This window comes from Periophthalmus magnuspinnatus, chromosome 18, assembly GCF_009829125.3.
Source record: "Periophthalmus magnuspinnatus isolate fPerMag1 chromosome 18, fPerMag1.2.pri, whole genome shotgun sequence".
NCBI classification, from domain to species: domain Eukaryota; kingdom Metazoa; phylum Chordata; class Actinopteri; order Gobiiformes; family Gobiidae; genus Periophthalmus; species Periophthalmus magnuspinnatus.
This window is the reverse complement of record NC_047143.1, coordinates 5690302-5709730: the sequence shown is the minus strand read 5'-3', so window position 1 is coordinate 5709730 and position 19429 is coordinate 5690302. Positions and strand designations below refer to the sequence as shown.

Here is a 19429-nt window from a genome sequence, read left to right as displayed (position 1 = left end):
CTCAGTTTGAAAAATGGTGCCAAAATTGTTGTTAATGTTCATATCTTGATTTAGGGACAAAATAGCAAAATAAAAACCCCATGATCATGTTAAAACGAACATTTTAAGGTCAGAACGTCAAGGCTGAAAGCAGTAGAGAGATGGACAACGTTTTTCAATAAGAAGTAAATTGGACTCGATGGAGCTGAATCGTGCTCATGCTCACTTCTTATTTGGAGCACAGCGGCTAGCAGGTTAGCCATGTCCAGTTTTACAGTCTGTGCTCTTGCTCCTGTCTCCTGTTTTCCTGTTTGTCAGACCGTGGCAGAGGCAGAAAATGCTGATCCAATGAGGAAAGGTACAGATCAGGAGATGTGTCTGTGGAACAAGCAAGTACAACAAAACAGACAGAAGACAAGCTTGTCTCAGTCTCAGTATAGAGACAGGCCTCATGTGAAAGCTCAAAACCTCCAGAATTCACTCACTGAGCTTTAGGTAGTGACCATTCAGATTCAGAGAGAGTCCTTTTAGGTTTAAACTAACTGGATTTCAACATTGAACCTGGCAACTCAAAAGAGAGACTCATGTAAGGCTCATTCTACTTTGAGTGGATAATCATCTTGAACCAAAACACCAAATTATAGCATAAATAATTTTGTAATGAAGAATAAAATTGGTATCAGTAAAAGCTATATTTGATTTGAACATGTTTACTTCTTATCTAGGGACACAGAGAGGTCAAGCTTATGAAATTTAAACTCAAAATCTGACAGTTTGTGCAAATGTTTTATCAGTATTTGTGTATTAATACTGAAGAGACCCAATAAATCACAAGCGAAGACTGGTAATAATACGAGTTGTCTGGCATTTGGCAAGACTTCAAAACCATGGTAGCTTTCATGAAAACCAGGTGTGATCAACATTTAACAGAGGGAGCAATATTTACCAGAGAAAACAGGGATATTTTGACAATCTGTGGCTGTATTTTAAAATTCAGTGTTTTAAACCTGTCTGATCAATGCTGCTGCACGCGCTCCGATCAATGTTTACTTCCCTTCGGCAAAAGAATATTAACGCGTATGACGGTATTAAAACTAACTTTGATCAAACATGTGAGGCTCCCATTTAGAATTTTAAAACCATATAAAAACAAGAAATACTCCAACGGTTCTTGCGTCATTGTCGAATTTGCATCACCTGAATACGAGATGGAGTCTAACGTCTGTATATTTCAGGGTGATCCCACAATGAGTTTTGACCTTGTGGGCGGCTGTAGTTTAGACCCTCCAAAACTAGATCCAGACACCATCTTATAATTTTGTTCCCGCATCAAAAACATGAAGTGGTTTTATGTCATCCATGTATGTTAGAGTAATTTAGCGATTCAAAACGATACACTACAACTTCACAAACCTGATACAATGTACAGTAGTTTCATTAGCTAGAGTCGCACTAAAACCTGGCACACAACATTTATATTTATTTTTATAAGGTTATTGTTTTTCAAATAAATAAACCACTGTATTACAACACAAATCTGCATTTTATTAATATTCATTGTATTGAACGCTGCCTCCATCTGTATTAAATATTATTGTCCTATAAAATGTTGCGATGTCATCTGAAACACGGCAATATCCAGGTAGCTTGAGATTCGCTTCAAAGTTTCCTTCGACCCCCCCAAAAGCAGCTATACATCGTACCACCTGACACTCCTCCGACCTGAATGTGAACACTGGCTTTTGTACTTTTTTATTTTGCCTTCTGTAAAAGCATCTGTTTATTCCGCTCCTCCTCCCTGGAAATCCTGGTTCTTCTGTTGAATGAGTGCTGTGTCATTTCGGGCCTATTCTTATTCTGAGGAGGAGACGCAGTGAAGGCAGCCCCCCTCCGAGTCTGATCCTCTGAACAAAACAAAAGACGATGTGCTGTGAATTAGGCCTGCAAAATATATTACAAAAGTATATTGACTGACGCAATAATCAACATCACAACAATCACATAAAGGTTTATTGTTTAGTTTTTATTTCCTTACTAAGTCTTAAATCAGCCTTGACTTAATCTTGTTGCTGTTGTTTTTTTTTTTTTTACTTTATTAATGCTTCTTTGATAAGTCTCTGTGTAGTAAGTCTGCAGCCTCTAAGCCCCATAAAAACATGTGATTTTGTGACATAAGAGGTAAAGGTCTGCGCTCTGTTAGCTTATCAGAAAAAACCCTACCTGAATAGTAATTTCCCTCAGCTCTCAGTACATGCCATCCTAACCCCAGGTCCCAGTATTGGAGCACACCTGTAGAAGATCCGTGATTGCCATGGTTGTAGTTTGCTGCTCTTGTGGCTGACTAGCTGGCACACTGAGCAATTTTTTTTAATTTTTTTTTTTACTTAATATTTTGGGGTTTTGACCAACTAAGAGGTGCAGCTTGTGCAGTTCAAAGGATGGAAGTTAAGGACTATTGTATTGTGTGATTTGAGCAGTTTGTTTTTCCTGTATCCATGGAAACCCTGCTTGGAGATAGCTTTAGTAGCCAGCTAGCTCTGAAATACTCCTATGTGTTTTAAAATGCTGCTTGGGGACAAATAAAGTGATTTTGATTTGGTTTGAAACATCTTCTTTTATTAGAAGATGGGCATTATTTTACTTTTGTTCTGTTTGAGTCTGACTTGTAAAATAAGGCACATAAAAGACACAAATAAGGCGCATATAAGGCACATATAACACACATGTAAGGCACATGTAAGGCGCATGTAAGGCACATATAAGGCACAAATAAGGCGCATATAAGGCACAAATAAGGCGCATATAAGGCACAAATAAGGCACATATAAGGTACAAATAAGGCACATATAAGATGGATATAAGACACATATAAGACGGCTATAAGACACATATAAGACACAAATACGGCACTGAAATGATCGAGTAATATCACAATAATATCGATATCACAGTACGTCACAGCCACATCACAATCTTTTACAGAAGTGCACAGCCCTGCCGCGCTCCTCTGCATGTTTTCAATCCCAAGTTACTAAGCAACACCAAAGCAGCGGCGCGGTGTCTCTCTGTAACATCTGTGAGACTAAGTAAAAGGATTATAACACGGGGGCGGTGAAGTCTTTACCACACCGGTGTACAACATTACTCTGCATTTGTGCACATAAGGAAACACTAACTCTCTATAATGTGTGGATCACAGCTGAGACGCGTCACAATCAAATCAAAAGAGTTGGTGCAATTTTCAAATCATAGAGGCTGCTATTATTAAGATAACAGAATGTTCTCTGCAAAGAACAAAATAACCTGCGTTTAATAGAAATATCTTATTGTACCTGTAGTTTAGACGTCTACAAACATGTTCTGAAGTGTCCCCGTGTGTCAGATGCCCTCCCTGTGTCTCCATGAGGATTTATTCTGTGAAAAAGCTGTTAACCCTGGAGCTTAGACATTTGCAAATGTGTTCTGAAATGCATGGGATTCTTGGATTAGTTGGCTCATGACATAAACATCACTGGTTGCGCGATCAGATCCACAGACCCACAGTCTTCTCTCAAATGTTTTTAGTAAAATCTTAAATATAATCATGTTTTTTGAAATTAGTAGTTTAACCTGTCACTTTTTAGTTCTCTTTAAATGTAAGAAATTCTTATTATTATTACACATTTTAAAAAGCCATACTTGACTCAGAAACTAAAACTAACCCATTATAAAACTGCTTCTATTTGTATATATTTTGTGTATCCATATGACTGACTGTACTGCCCCCTTCAGGATTGGACCAGCCGCCTGCCCAGACCACCACCGTAGATTTTGACGCAGTTTTTGGGAATAACTCCAGTACGACCACTAATGGCAACGGTCCCCAGGCACCAGCCGGTAACGCCATGAGATAAAACTAAAACTAAAACCCACTTTGGCTTTGCTGGCTTTGAACTAACACTTTATAATCATAATGGTGACTTCTTTTTTTCGCTTTTTTGGCTTTGCTCTTTTGTCATGTGGTGTTTTGGGTAAACTGGGGCTGATGACGCCATAATCTCGAATGGAGGGCAGAGCCTATATAGCTCTATGGGAGATTCTACATTTTTGAAATAAATCTCCAAACTTATGATCCACAAATGTTGAGCCGTATCATTATTTGTTTGGTATCGGCTCCACAAACTTGTCATATTAATCTCAGAGTTTAAAGTCCTTTCAACTGGCAGCAATTATGTCTTTGGGGTTGAATAATGGCACCATTTTCTGGGACTATTGTGAAAAAATAATTTCTCTTTTGTTTATTTATTCTGACAAAGAGGACACTGGACTTTCTGCCAGTTTTTGTTTCATGTGGATCGGCCCAGTGATTACAGAGATATTAGCCATAAACCAGGTTTATGGCAAATCTGCAATCTGACAATCTCCCCCTCCCTCTCTTATCACTTTCTATTTCACTCCTCCTCTCCTCTCTCTCTCTCTCCCTCCTCCCACACCCCTCCCTCTCCTCTTTCCCTCTCTTTTCCACAATAGAGTTCTGCCCTGTCTCCATCTATATGTCAAATAGAACAATAATCAAAACTGAAGTTATTGAGGTGATCACATAAAATGCTGTCTAAGTATTGTATTTGTGTCATTCCCACCGCACCATCTGTTCCACTACTGTCTTTATTTGTTTGTTGTCTGTAAAGCTCTGTCTCCCCTCCCTCTCTCTCTTCTCACCTTTTTCTTCTCCTTCTCCTCTCCCTCTCTCCCCTCTTCTCTCTCTTACTCTCTGCTCTTTCTCCCTCTCATTTCTTCCTCTCTCCTCTTCCTTTCTCTCTCCTATCTCCCTCTCTTCTCACGTTCCCTTCATCCTTCCCTCTTTCTCCTCTTCCTTCTTTCTTCCCTCTCCTTTCACTTCTTTTTCTCCCTCTTTTCTCTCCCTCTTCTCTCAATCTTCCCCTCTCCTCTGTCCTCTTTCTTTGTGTGTCCCCCTCTCCTGTTTCTCTCTCTCTCTTCTCTCTCCCTCCTCCCCCTCCTCTCTCCTTCCTCCCCATCTCCTCTCTATCTCTTCCTCTCCTCTCTCTATCTCCTCCTTTACTCTCTCCCCTCTCTATCTCCCCCTCTCTTTTCTGTCTGTATCTCCCCCTCTCCTCTGTCCTCTGTCTCTCTGTGTGTCCCCCTCTCCTCTCTCCTCTCTCTCTATCTGCCCCTTCTCTCTCCTCTTTCTCTATCCCTCCTCTCTCTCCCTCCTCCCCCTCTCCTCTCTCTCTGTCTCTTCCTCTCTCTATCTCCCTCTTCATGCTCCTCTCTCTCTCTTTCTCTCCTCTCCCTCTCCACTCTCCTCTCTCTATCTCTCCCTCTCCTCTCTCTATCTCTCCCTCTCTTCTCTCTTGTTCTCTCTTTATTCCTCATGTGTCCGTTCACACCTCACGAAGCAAAAATCGCCCAGGCGCCCATTCTCCATCTGTTCACAACAGCTTTACATCTTCATACAAAATGTACTCTTCACCTCTCTCCTCCTCCTCCTCCTCCCCTCTCCTTCCCATATCCTTATCCTCTTTCTCTTCTTCCCCTCTCTCTCTCTTCTCTCTATCCATCTAGAACAGGGTCTTTTTCGTGGAGAGGTCTACAGCCAATAACACATTTAATTTTTGCATTGCATTGTTTACATTCATGAAATCAATATAAAATCGAATTTGAAATCTAGCTCGATCAGTATGTGGAACAATCGTATCACCCCTGAATATAACAACAAAATGACAACAACAATACCTCAGGATCAAACCACTGATCTTTTGATTGTTCGGTGAATGCTGTACGCTGCACCATGTCGTCGTTAAGTGTAATTCTAAGTCCACTTTAGTGTATAGCCCTTCACATCATCTGCTTTAGAGCGCATTGACTGCTTTGTAAGTGCTACGACATAAAAAAAAGCCCCTCAGATCTGCTCATATCTGCTCAAAGTAATGATTTTCAGATCCGAGGCGAGTCCCGTCAGCTCCAAGCGGATAAATCAATCCCAAAGCCGAGGTCCTGAGTCAGGGAAGTCTGCGGCGGTCGCTGAGGATGGAATAAAAGATCGGATCATTTCAACCCCAGTATTGTCAAAGCATCGAAGAGAAATGAACCCAACTGTTTCTAACCAGGACTGCAGAATATAAAACGACTGCGTGTTAATATTCACGCCGTGTCTAAAGATGTGAACTAGCATTGTGTGTCAGATGCCCTCCCCGCGTGGGAAAGCTTGATTATCCAAACTGTTTGAGTAATCTAGCGATCTCTCCCTTTCTATTGTACTATCGACTAACTTTTTAAATACGTTATCAACCAAATAATAGGGCTGAAATCAACTAAAGAAATTCTTGATCAACTAAACATCTCCTGCCGATCGATTAGTTGACTAAAAAGTGGGCATGACTACACCTGCAGGGGGAGTTCATGCTAAAACTACTATTTATGCAGAAAAAGTAGACTGATTAAACGTGTGAATCATTAGTTTAATCTGACTTTTTTAAAATACCAGCTTACTCATTCACTTCTCCTTTCTGCTGTAGTCATATAAATCCTTATGATCTAAATAAAATTGATTAACACAAACGATTAATCAATTAAATGACTAAAGGTCGACAGCTCTATTAAGTAAAAGTTGAAATATGGTAAATGTAGAGTATTTACAAGTGAAAAACCGAAATAGTTTATTCCTTTTTGATTTTTGTTTTTGTTTTACGATTATCAGAATACATCACAATTAATCTATTCATCTTTGCAGCTTTAATACCTTCAACTTAGCATCATATCTGTTTGCTAACACAGTGACAGTAGCTCAGTTGTTAGCGTGTTTGTCCACTGATCCAAAGGTCGCCGGTTCGAATCCCGCTTTCGACATACACATCATCGGTTGAGCTGTCAGATCCGCTAACAGCTCTCACAGATGAATGCTGCCGTTGTGTCCTTGGGCAAGACACTTAACACCCCCCCCCCCCCCCCCCCCCCCCCGCCCACAGTGTTTGCGTAAACTGGTGTATGAATGTGTGAGTGGTTCATTGACGTAAAGCGCTTTGAGTGACTTGAAGGTGGAAAAGCTCTATATACAAATTTTATCACTTTCCATATCATTTTTACCAGTATTTCTGACAGACTTTGGCATCATTGTGTTGGCTACATAAAGGTATATCATTAGCAGCGTTAGCATTCAAATGGAGAGTTGTTTTGAAAACTGAACATTTCTCCCACACTCAGTCATGTTGAAGGTTGTGAATGTACTGCTTTAAAAAAAAGTACTATAAAAGACCAATTAACACGATTTAAAAACATGCCTCCACACAGAAAAGCCTTTTCATAACTTCATCAGTGAGTCACAGATTCAAGGTACTTACTGCGTCAAATGAATTCTTGTATAACTGACCTCTCCTCACGCATACAGGGCCTTTGTGGAGTCTGCTGCTTTTTGATTAAATATGATTATGTAAGAAACTACTACTTTAGTTTCTCATGCCAAGAAAGGACTGAACCAGGACTAAATGAGGACTGAACCAGGACTAAATGAGGACTGAACCAGGACCGAACCAGGACTAAACCAGAACGGAACCAGGACCAAACCAGAACGGAACCAGGACCAAACCAGGACTAAACGAGGACTAAATCAAGACTAAACCAGGACTAAACCTAAACCAGGGAATAAAGAAGTGAATATACCAGGAGTGAACCAGGAGTGAACCAGGAGTGAACCAGGAGTGAACCAGGAGTGAACCAGGAGTGAACCAGGAGTGAACCAGGAGTGAACCAGGAGTAAACCAGGAGTAAACCAGGAGTAAACCAGGAGTAAACCAGGAGTAAACCAGGAGTAAACCAGGAGTAAACCAGGAGTAAACCAGGAGTAAACCAGGAGTAAACCAGGAGTAAACCAGGAGTAAACCAGGAGTAAACCAGGAGTAAACCAGGACTAGATTGAAACACATCACAAACGTATAAACTAAATCCATTAAATGAACTCTACTCACTGCCTATAATCTTGTATCCTGACGTATTGATGGTAAATACCCTTTCCTTGTGTATTCTTGTAGGTTTCGACACTCTGGGAGATGTGCTGAAGCCGACCCTCCCCTCCCTCTCCGCTCCTCCGCCTCCTCCTCCCCCCATGGCCCTTCACTCCGGAGGGAAACTTCTTGCCCATGACCTTGACTCGTCTCTGGCTAACCTCGTAGGCAGTGAGTACATTTAACACACTGTACAACTGTTATAACTCCACAGGCCAAGTCGTGACATGGAATAAGACAACTTCAGCGCAGAATTCTTGGTGAGGCTGTAAAATGAATCAAAATCAAATCGAATCGAAATGGACACGGTTGGCAAATCACAAAAGCTGCAGTTTTTTTAAATTCCATTATTTCCTCCAGAAACAACAAAATGTCTTGTCTTATTCTGCATAAAAATACTGCTAACCCTGTAGTTTCGACCTGTACAAACATGCTCTGAAATGTGATTCTTGTTTTGGTTTCAGTTCATATTTCCATCTTTTTGACAATTCTTCTGGACGTATTTAAAATGTCAACTTCTGAAAATGTCCTCACTTAACTTATGCATTCTGAGCATCTTAATTATTCACCCCGATGAGTTTATAAGCGCTTTCTACAACTTTTAGAGACCAGAGTGGAGTTTTGCTGTCATGGTAATGCTAACAACAACTAGCATGCTAACAGTGCACCAGCCTTTCTTCCTGGTTCCATGAAAACACTTTATAATTAGATGCAGACAGTACGTGGTGGTCTTGCTGCTTTTGCATTATATCTGTACTGGGACAAGACAAATTTTGCTTTATATTATATGAAAACATCTTTTACAGTAATTTTAATCTACTTTTTTGTAACTCGTTCTTCTGTCTTTTAGATCTGCACTTTGGGACCCCAAAGAAGTAAGTAAAGAACACATTCCTTTTCAAATTGTTAAGCTCCTGAGAATGAGGTTAAAGGTGCGTGTCTCCTCTTTCTGCAGTTTTAGGACCTGGCAACCCAAGTTCAGTTGTGATTCTAGTTCTTTTTTTAAAACTGTAAGAGTGCAGGCTTCATACAGTTCAAGTTCAAATCTAACTCCCCTCATTACTCCGTCAGCATGCGAAATGTCTTCCCGACTTTTTAAACATAAGCAGGCTTAAATAATGGGCCTCACAAACGCACAACGCTAAAATAAAAAATATAAAGTCTTGGGAAATGTAATCGTAGATATCATACACTGTATATATAAAAGGACATAGCTAACCTGCTAGCCGCCGCGTTCCAAATAAGAAGTGATCATGGGCGCACTTCCAGCTCTATCGACTCTGGCTCCAGTTCACTTTCTATTGAAAAACTGTCGCCCCTCTCTCTGTAACTGCTGCTGTCAGACTTGTCTTTTTGGTCTTAAAATGTTCGTATTAACCCGTTCTACATGATCCTGGAGTTTTTATTTTGCTGTTTTGTCCGTAAATCAAGATACGAATATTAATAATCTGTATTGGCTTTTTGGTTGCTATGTTACTCTCGGTTGGAATTCCAAATATAGAAATTGGCTCCAAATTCGCTGCTATAACTGCTCTAGCCTCGATGAGCTTCATTTGACTGGAGCCGTGGGCAACGTCACACTCACTTAGTCCACTTCTTTATACAGTTTATGGTAGAGATACAGATGTTTTAGACAGATTTCTTCAAGGGCAGGTAGGGTGGGGGGTAGGGGTGAGGAACCTTGTAACTACCTTCCATTATTTTGTTATTTATTTATTACAGCAGGTTTTCTCATGTTTGGTATTAAATGTATAGAAATGCATCTCCTCCTCCTTTCTATTATTATTTGAAAATTACAATAAAAAATGCATTACAAAAAAAAAAGCCATATAACTCCGTCTTTTCGCTCAGGCCGGAGATGCAGTGGACGCAGCCCGGGGAGAAGAAGCTAACGGGGGGACAGAACTGGCAGAACAAGACCTTGTCCACCACCCAATGGAGCCCTGCACCCATGGGCCCCCCACCCATGCCCCTGCAACATGTGGTGAGCGGCATTAGTACACGAAACTATGGGTTGTGTTCACGTGACATCACCACATTCTGTCCTTAGATATAGTTGCTTATTAAAGGTGCATTATGTAACTTTTCTGCTGGAGGGTCCTTCACCTGCCTGTGTCCATGGAGCAATGTTCCACAGATCTGACCTGGCTCTGATCTGCTGGGGTCATCCGATTGTCTCCATGGACATACATATATTGCCTTACTGTGGAACATTCCAGGCAAAAATAATTACATTTCCATACAAGCAGGTGGCAAACTCTGTACCAGAAAAGTTACATAGTGCATCTTTAATATGTCTATGAATCATTATAAGTTGTGTGTGGTAATATTTGCTATATTTAAAGTGCATATGACTAGATCGAGTTGTTTTTCGCTCAAACATTAGTTCATGTCATTATATTTATGATTTTACCAAAAAATTACATAATGTCGTTAAATACATTTTACTGAAACACACTTAAGATCATTTGATTTAACAGTTGGCAAAACATTTTAACGTGTTTTCCCGGTTTGGCAATATTTTTAGGTTTCAAATTTTACTTCCTGGTTGTAAATTATGACATCACGCTTGCAACTTACTTAGCAACCACACTGTACAGTAGGACAAAACTCTGCGAATGTACACAGACGTTATGATAAAACAAATACAAATATTAAAAAAACACCTTTAAATGTGTTTCTTGTGTAAATTGTTTTGGATAGAATTGTCTCCAGCGTAATGTCATCCACATGGAACCCTCTAAAATAAAACTCTACTTCCTGTCATTTACAACATATTTTTCAACATTTCTTTGTAAATTGCTTCTTTATTGTTGTGAAACTATAATTTATATTTACAGCAGGTATTATCCAACTAAATTTAGTAGAAATTAGAGAATCGCCAGAACCTGTGAGGCGTACTTGAAGTGTATAATTAGGCCTACTTCTTGGTTGGACACAAGCAGCAGATGAAGCAGATGAGACGTGCGTAGAGGTAATTGTGTAAGTGTTACCTAGCAACCATCATGTTAACAAGGGCCAAAACCAGTATAATTTGCACAGGAGTCACTATTTCACCAAAAAAATAATTGGCAACACCTTTATTTTATTAAATGAACTGATAGTTTCCGTATAAGGAAGGCATTTTTCTATCTCTCATTTTGGATGGAGTTTCTGTGTTGGTGACATTATAATGACCTTTATTTATATAGCACCTTTACACAAGCAGAGTTCACAAAGTGCGTCACAACAAAGTAAAAAAAAAAAACACAAGACATAGACAGAAGATAAAATACAAAACATACAAAGAAAAGATGCACATATGAAAATACTCACGCGCACATAGGCACAGGGATTCTGTTCTAGAACGCAGCGCTACTTGCTACCTGTGTTTTTGTACTGTTCTTCTCAGCATTTTCTTCCATTTAAAAGGTGTAAAACTATGATAAATATTAACCACAGGTACCATCCCACCAAACCAAGTCAGAATTAGAAAAAAACATGAAAACCTTTTATATGCACTTTAACTTCATGAGTTGCTGTGACTTGCCTGGTTCAGTACATATGTGTTTTAAAAAGATTTTTCCCATAGTGCAGCAGTTTTCCCCGTGCATGTTGATCGTATTTGGCAGGTCTGGTCGGCTCCTGATCTCTGGACTCTGAGTTTGAGCTTACGAAGCCAAACTGTCACTAACCCTGCACTTTCTTATTTCCTCCACCTCCGATTTTCATCCCTCTCTTCCTTCCTTCTTCATTTATCATCGTTTTGTTCTAATCTGTCCATTCTGCACCGTCATCCGTTTGTCTTCCTTTTCTCCGGTACAGAGGAGGTTGAGTAGCCAGAAATTGTACTCAACTAAGGGTACCATTACTTCAGAATAATATTACTCAAGTAGAAGTACAAAGTAGTCATACCAAGAAAAGTATTTGGGAAAAAGTACTAATAAGAGTAACTGTCGGGATGTAATATCTGATTTATAATGTGAAGTTAATTAAATTTGAAGGGCAAAATATGAAGTAAGGCACAAAATCCAGTATTTTCAAAGGATAGAAACAAAAATGTGAAACTAAATCATATTTGAAGGAGCGGTGCAAGGAATGCAAATGTTTAAATCATTTCGTATTGTCAACATAAAACTTTTGTCACTCATAGACTTACTCACAGTGAGAAGAATGAGTACTTTTACTTTAATAAACACTTGTACTGTTACTTCAATAAAAAAAAAAACTCAAGTAGGAGTAAAAGTATGCTGCTCGAAAAGTACAATTTCTTTATAAAGTTGCTCAAGTAAATGTATGTGAGTACTACCCCCCTCTGTTCCTGTGATTGTTTTGGTGAACGCTCTTTGACCTGTCCTCATTCCTCTTAACTTGTTCGTCTTAACCTTGTCATCCTCTCTTCTGTCTATCTTTCTCTCAATCAATCTCTCTACTGTTTCGCTCTATCTTTTTGTCTCCCCTGCTGCAGAATGGAATGTTCTATACTAGTTATGTAAGTACTTATCTTGAACAACTGTTTTTCACTCATCTTTTTATCCTTTTGTCAAATATAGAGGTAAATGTTTTCTTTTGTTAAACACAAGGACACGGTGACTCAATAATTTTCATGCATACGGTTTCTACTTGGAACGAGTGTGTCACATTGATTACTTTGGATACTTTGCAGCTGGTGTCATCAACATTCTCTGGGGGGGTGAAGCTAACTATAGGCACTGCTCTGTCTGAAGCTCTGTTACTCCTTAGACTTTAATCTGAGCTTTATTTTAACACGATCTGACCAGAAAGAACGGTCTGGAGCTGATTTTCAAATAACATGACATAGATAGCTAGCATTAGCCAACAGTGTTTCAGTTACCTTTTTTGTTGAAAATCAAACACCTAAACAGAACCATGAACACTCGTATTGGCTCCTGATAATATCCTGCTTTTTCTTGAGTTTTCAGACAATCTAAAAACTGATCAGGCTGCGTTTGCGTTTCCCACCATGTGCGCATTGTGTCACCATGGTAACTGCTGAACAGCCACAGACATATGCTGCGTTTATGTGGTCCTCGGGAAGTAAAAAAAATGTATTTCCGTGTTGAAAAATGCTCATGAACGCTTCACACATGGCGGCCCGTCGCGATAAATACTCTGTGGACTTATCATTCAAGATGTGTTTGATGGAACAGTCATTTCTGGGAGTCATTATTTATCGTGAGTACTTTTTCTTAGTACTAGTTGGGACTTTTTGTTATTTTTTCCTGTTATACGGTTAGATTTGAGCTGTGGAGGGTTGAATAAATAACTTCTATGACTCACCATACATAAAAACTAACTGCCAAAGTGTTTCATTCTGCTATGTGTTTATTGCCTCTTGTATTTTTTAGCCATATTGTACATTTAAAATAGTTTTTTGGGGATAATTCTACTTTAAGGTTGCTGTGTCAGTGGCATAAATTTGTTTAAATATTACCGTTTATCGTCTACATTTTCTTCAGCAATAAATCAAACAAAAATGTGGGATCGTGACAGGCCTACGCACATGTCTGGAAAACAACTCAGGCTTCCACATCTGACACCTGCCAACCTACTCTGTGGAAATGGAATAAAATCATAGAAATCATTTGAGCTCCTTGATTAAACGATGCTATAATTAATTACCGATGCAACGTTAACTAACTAAAGTAAACAATTAATCTGTTGCTTTTGAGAAGGCAACAACAGCACATCTTATATAGTAGCTCTATTAAACACTGTTTTAGTAGAGGTCCACATGAACGCAGTATATATGCAGAACCAATGTTTGTAACGCGGCGGCTAGCAGGTTAGCCATGTTCATTTATATATACAGTCTATGATCTTAAGACGAGACTCAGCTTGGGCACCATGAGTCCTCGGATCTCAGACTTTTTGTCCTACTTTGGGTCATTCTTTCCTCAAACGAAAGTCTTAATCTTACGACACACTGCATGTAAATACTGATGCCTGCAGTGTGTTTGGCCTCTTATTAGAGTATTTCAGACCGATACTTGGACTTAAAAAAAATACAACACTTTAATTTGAAGTGATAACTGCACAAAACATGACTACGCCCTCTCTTGTAAAGGTTTGAGGTACAAAATGGCTTGGCTTTTTTGTTAATTTAAGTGACATACTTTGGAGAAAATGATCCAAATCTGCCCAAAATATCAGTGGCTCTGAATTCTAAACAATCGATATCGGCATTAGCCATGAAAAAACTCATATAGGTCGATATATGTTCTATTATAGACCTGGAAAACTGTATCCAGTCGTACTTGGAAAGCCCATTTTTTTATTATTTGGTTTGAAAAGTAAAAAAAAAAAGCAAAAAAACAGTATTAGTCAAAACTACGATTGATATTCTGAGTACATGTCATTCAAGTTGTGTATTTTTTTTGCAGTGAAAGTGGCTCTTTGAAGGAGACTACAAAGGGAATGTTAAAAGTTCAGTTTGAAAGATGGTTCTATGCCGACAAAGCATCAATCAGCAGACAGCAGAGAGGAGAGGAGAAAAGAGGAGAGGAGAGAGGGAGGAAGAAGTGCCTGTACCTGATTTATTCTAATAAAGATAAATGCTCCTCTTTGTATAGTATTGTATAGTAAAACCCTGCTAAACAAGAAGAAATATCAAGGTTGTGTATGTAATATGTGCCTTTTTTCTGCTTTTTTGAAACAGCAGGAACCAGATCTCAGTTTTGAAATAACCAAATATTTTTCTTTCTAATTTTTATCCTAATTAACGGTGAACCAACGCAAGAATCAGCACAGAAGCAGAGCAGGCGAAAACGGCTCTTTGACACAAAACAAATCCAAAAGAGCCGGAAGTCCCGTCACTACTATCAACTAATACAGAAGCTACTGACAGGGTCACCTCTTTTTGTCCGGTCTGGCACATGTTACGAAGAAACATGGGAAACTGCCAGACTCTTGATTCTCTGTCATGGTGCATTTTGAAGACTGACAAAAACACAAATAGTAGCAGAGATTTGAGGACTATAAGGAAACAACCGCAGGACACTATCCCAGACAGTTGGGGCTAAAAGTTCAAACTAAAGATGTTTCTGACTCGTGGTTTGAAATTAGGTACAGTCCTGAACACATATTATGCAAAATGGACTTTTTAGAGTTTTTAATCACATCATAATAGATAAACGTGGAGCAGTGTTTAGCTTTATTCACACTTTTGATGAATCCTGCTCCCTCTAAGGCTCATAAAAACAAATGTACGATGAAATTTTCAGTTTTTTAACATGAAAAGATTTATTTTTATCAGAATCAGAAGATTTTTTTATTGCCGTTGTCAGTGAACACAGCTCAGAACGTAGCTTTGGTGATAAAGTGCAACATAAAAACACTGAATTAGTACAAATAAGTTTATACCCATACCTTAACAATACTTGCTTTTCGATACCGATACCTGAACAGTTCTTTTTCCTGTGCGTGCTTTTCTAACTGCGCGTAAATAAACTGAAATAAACCTCCAATTGCACGATACAGTTTAGTCCTGGCTCGAGGCGCAATGGAGGGCGTGGTGACCAGACTGATACCCATCTGTGTAAAAGATACGCAGAGATGTCAGTCTGGATTTGCCAGGCTACGTGGGAGGTAAACACATTTCCCGTGGAGGTGAAGTGGATTGTATTTGTGCAGAGAGCGCAGCTGAACGCCAAGCTTGTCTCTCTCATGTTTTAAAAGCCCAGACTAATGATGGTCCCAGTGGGGGGCTGCTAAGTACCTCTGCTACATGCTGCGCAGTTTGGCTGCTAGCATACGCGCACTCCATCTCCACGCAAACAGGCTAAGGGGCGCTCTACATGTCCGCAAGTTTTCACAAATCTGCATTGTTTTGATATTGGATTGGCTTCTGTTTTACGCTACAACAAAGTGCATTTTCAGTCCTCATTCATTCTGCGCTCCCCTGAAAACGGTGTATGAGGATGGGGGGCCTTCTGAGATCATAAATACTGGACAAACCGGTTTTCTCTTTTCTCTGCATTGTGTACTTTTACTTTAAAGTCTGCCAGCAATGCCCCCCAAAAAAGCTTACGGTCTTAAAGTGATCCCAAAGTTGTAAACAGTAGGTAAGACTACTCCGAGTGCAGTGCGTCAGGACGGATCACTACTGCCTTTCACAACTAAAAGAGTTTTTCTCCACACTTCATCGTTTACGTCTAAAAGCAAATTCAGTCAGAATCCAAAATTTTCCTGGCCAGCTTTGCCATGTAAACAGGCCTTAACAGGCTAACACAAACACTAATCCCCCAAACACGAAGATTACACATATTTATGACAGACGAGGTAAGGAGCCAACTGTGGAATCTGGCAACGCTATAATTAGTTTAAGAAAGGGAATTTAAGGGATTTTTAATAATCACATGTACTAAATTAAAGGTGCACTATGGAACTTTTTTGTTGGAGGGTCCGCTACTTGTTTATGTCCACGGAGATGTTATTGTTTTGCTTGGAACGTTCCACAGTACTGCATTTATCCAATTACAGGTGTTTGGTTTTTTTTACTGCTCAAAAATACCTTCAACCGTCCCTTGTTAATGTGAGCAGAGTCGTTTCTCCACAGATCTGACCTGTAACTTGAGCTGGTTGTAAAAATCTGCTTGTCTTCATAGAGAAAGATTTTAACGTCAAGCTGTGGAACATTCTAAGATTTCAGTGCTCGAATTGCGGAACAACTTTAGCGCTCAAGGCCATTGTTTTCGTTTAGAATCCTGTTCCTTGAATACTCCGACCCCACCTGACCCTGTGAGTCTGTGTCATATTCTGAGCACGTATCATATCATACAGAGCACTTTTGGGTCTAGTACAGGCTGGTTAGTTAGACGTAGGATCTGGAAACCCAAAGTGAGGAGCTCATTCTGCTTTCTGATTGGTTAAACGACTTGACAACCACCAAAACAAACGTACACAATGTGAAATGTCTTTTTAATTATCAATGAATCAACATCAGTAAATAACAAATGGAGTCACCTGATTCTTTTGTTTTTAACCCTTTCTGTGTTTGTGTTGTTTCTTCAGAGTCCGGCTGCTGTGGCGTTCCCCATGGCCACACCTCAAGTGCCTGTCTATGGAATGGTGAGTTTAAGGAGAACATCGTTTTCCTTTTGTTTGTGAATCGAGTGTTAAACTACAGGGCAAATAAAACATGACAGTTACACACTCCATCTTGAGTTTGCTAATACACAAGTTCAAAATAAATGTCATTTTGGAGGTCTTTAAGCAAAAGATGAGTCAATTGGTGATCACTGATTGATTTTTATAGCTGCGCACGTCACACAGCATAATTAGAAGAATGTAAATTTACAGTTACAATAATCAAATATGTATAGTAAATGTTCCTTGTTCAGTTGGTTAATGAACTGAAAGCTGCTGAAAGTGTGACTCTTGCTCTGTAGTGCAAGTGGCCCTTCTTCTCTCTAGTTCTCATGAAATCTTGTGATAATAGCGGTACCAAATCACCAAAACCAAATCAAATAACTGCTATATAACTGTCTTTTTAAAACGTAAATGTTTACTGTTTGTATTGTCACTGTCCTTGTCTGTTTTTAAAAATGGAGTCTGGAATGAAGACGAATTGAAATTGTGAAATACAAGTTCTCTTTGCAAAATAAAGACATATTTTACTCGTGAGATATAATCACTTTCAACAGCAAATAGTTTCTTTTTCTAAACCAAAATGAACTTGTTTTATGCATGAACAGTTTCAATGACACTCACTTATAATAATATGTATTAATATTCATCTAAAACGACTTAATAAAAAAAATGACCGTCCACTGACTTCCGCGTTAGAAAACTGTGGCGCCCAATGGGACCTGATGTCGTAAACGTAATCACAACAAAGAGCCCCGTGTAGCTGTCGGCACCTCCGATGGACAGCTGTATGTCGTGCCGCACCTGATCTTTTTTCTATTTATATCAAACGTGAAAACGAGGGTTGATCACCAAAATGGTGTCTTGAAAATAAGCTTTTAAAAATTGCTCAAACACGCATGACTTCTGGTGGGTAAATCTTGAGGGGAAACAATGATAACATGGTTAAAAGCTCTGAAAAGTTGATTTTGCAGAATAGGTCCACTTTAAACCCAGTATTAAGACTTCATAACGTGTCTGTGTTCTCAGGTCCCTCCTCAGATGGGTCAGATGGGAGGGGTCCCTGTCATGGCTCCTCAGCCCATGATGTACAACCAGCCTGTGGTCAGACCTACCAACCCCTTTGCCCCCCTCCCCGGAGCACAGGTACACATGACCACAACACAACGTAACATGGATATTTACATGGTCTACTGTTTGACGTCTTTTGTTTAGACAAGGTAAGAGTTAGTTGTTTAGGTTAGATTTGTTTTAATTCAAGGTATTTTGTATTAACCATAAAAAACATAACCGTAAAACCATTAAAAACATACATTATATTGAAATTAGTTGGAATTACCTAGAAAAAAAATATTCTTTATTACATAGTTGTAAAAAGAAAGTGCAGTGGAGGTCATCCGAGGATACAGTTGCAATATCAAAGATGTTGATGCTACTCAAAGACTCGGCCGCAATAGAATAAAAACAGGCCTTGAGTGTCATGAAAAGCACTGTGCAAGTATTATGTTTCATCACTATTATTTAAAAAGATACTTGCAAATTTTGAAAAGCGTGGATGTACTTGTCCAAAATGCTGTCAATAACAGTTCTGAGGCTCTTTTACCTCCTGAATAAAAGTCCTTTATTAGAACCTGGACAGAAGCAGAAGTGTGTTTCAATCCACAGTGTTCTTCAGGCTCAGCTCCACTCAGAGAGAACGGCATCTTTATCTCCAACAAATATGAGAGTAAAATGTCAGTCTGTTCTGAACCCGGTCTAAACCAGGTCTAAACAAAGGCTAAACCTGGTTTAAACTAGGTCTAAACCAGGACTGAACCAGGACTGAACCAGGACTGAACCAGGTCTAAACCAGGTCTAAACCAGGTCTAAACCCTGTCTAAACCCTGTCTAAACCCGGTCTAAACCCGGTCTAAACCCGGTCTAAACCCTGTCTAAACCCTGTCTAAACCCTGTCTAAACCCTGTCTAAACCCTGTCTAAACCCTGTCTAAACCCGGTCTAAACCCGGTCTAAACCCGGTCTAAACCCGGTCTAAACCCGGTCTAAACCCGGTCTAAACCCGGTCTAAACCCGGTCTAAACCCGGTCTAAACCCGGTCTAAACCCGGTCTAAACCCGGTCTAAACCCGGTCTAAACCCGGTCTAAACCAGGTCTAAAACCAGGTCTAAACAAAGACTAAACCAGGTCTAAACCAGATCTAAACCAGGTTTGAACCAGGACTAAACCAAGACTAAACAAAGACCAGGACTAAACCAGGTCTAAACCATGTTTAAACCAGGACAAAGACTAAACCAGGTTTAATCCAGATCTTACCCAGGTCCAAACCAGGACAAAAACAGAACAAAACCAGGTCTAACCCAGGCCTAA

General features: G+C 39.5%; 1 protein-coding gene across 2 annotated transcripts in view; it reads left to right on the top strand.

The window, feature by feature from the left end:
* The window catches only part of si:ch211-200p22.4 (phosphatidylinositol-binding clathrin assembly protein), a 118337-nt gene that overhangs the window by 90829 nt on the left and 8079 nt on the right, over positions 1-19429 (top strand). Inside the window, exons 13-18 of one of the 2 annotated variants that reach the window (XM_033983587.2) lie at positions 3751-3855; positions 8004-8147; positions 8827-8851; positions 9828-9960; positions 16989-17045; positions 18093-18209. In XM_033983587.2, coding sequence (XP_033839478.1) covers positions 3751-3855; positions 8004-8147; positions 8827-8851; positions 9828-9960; positions 16989-17045; positions 18093-18209 — 581 coding nt within the window. The remainder of the gene's footprint in view (positions 1-3750; positions 3856-8003; positions 8148-8826; positions 8852-9827; positions 9961-16988; positions 17046-18092; positions 18210-19429) is intronic. The other variant, XM_055229097.1, reaches the window with a different exon arrangement.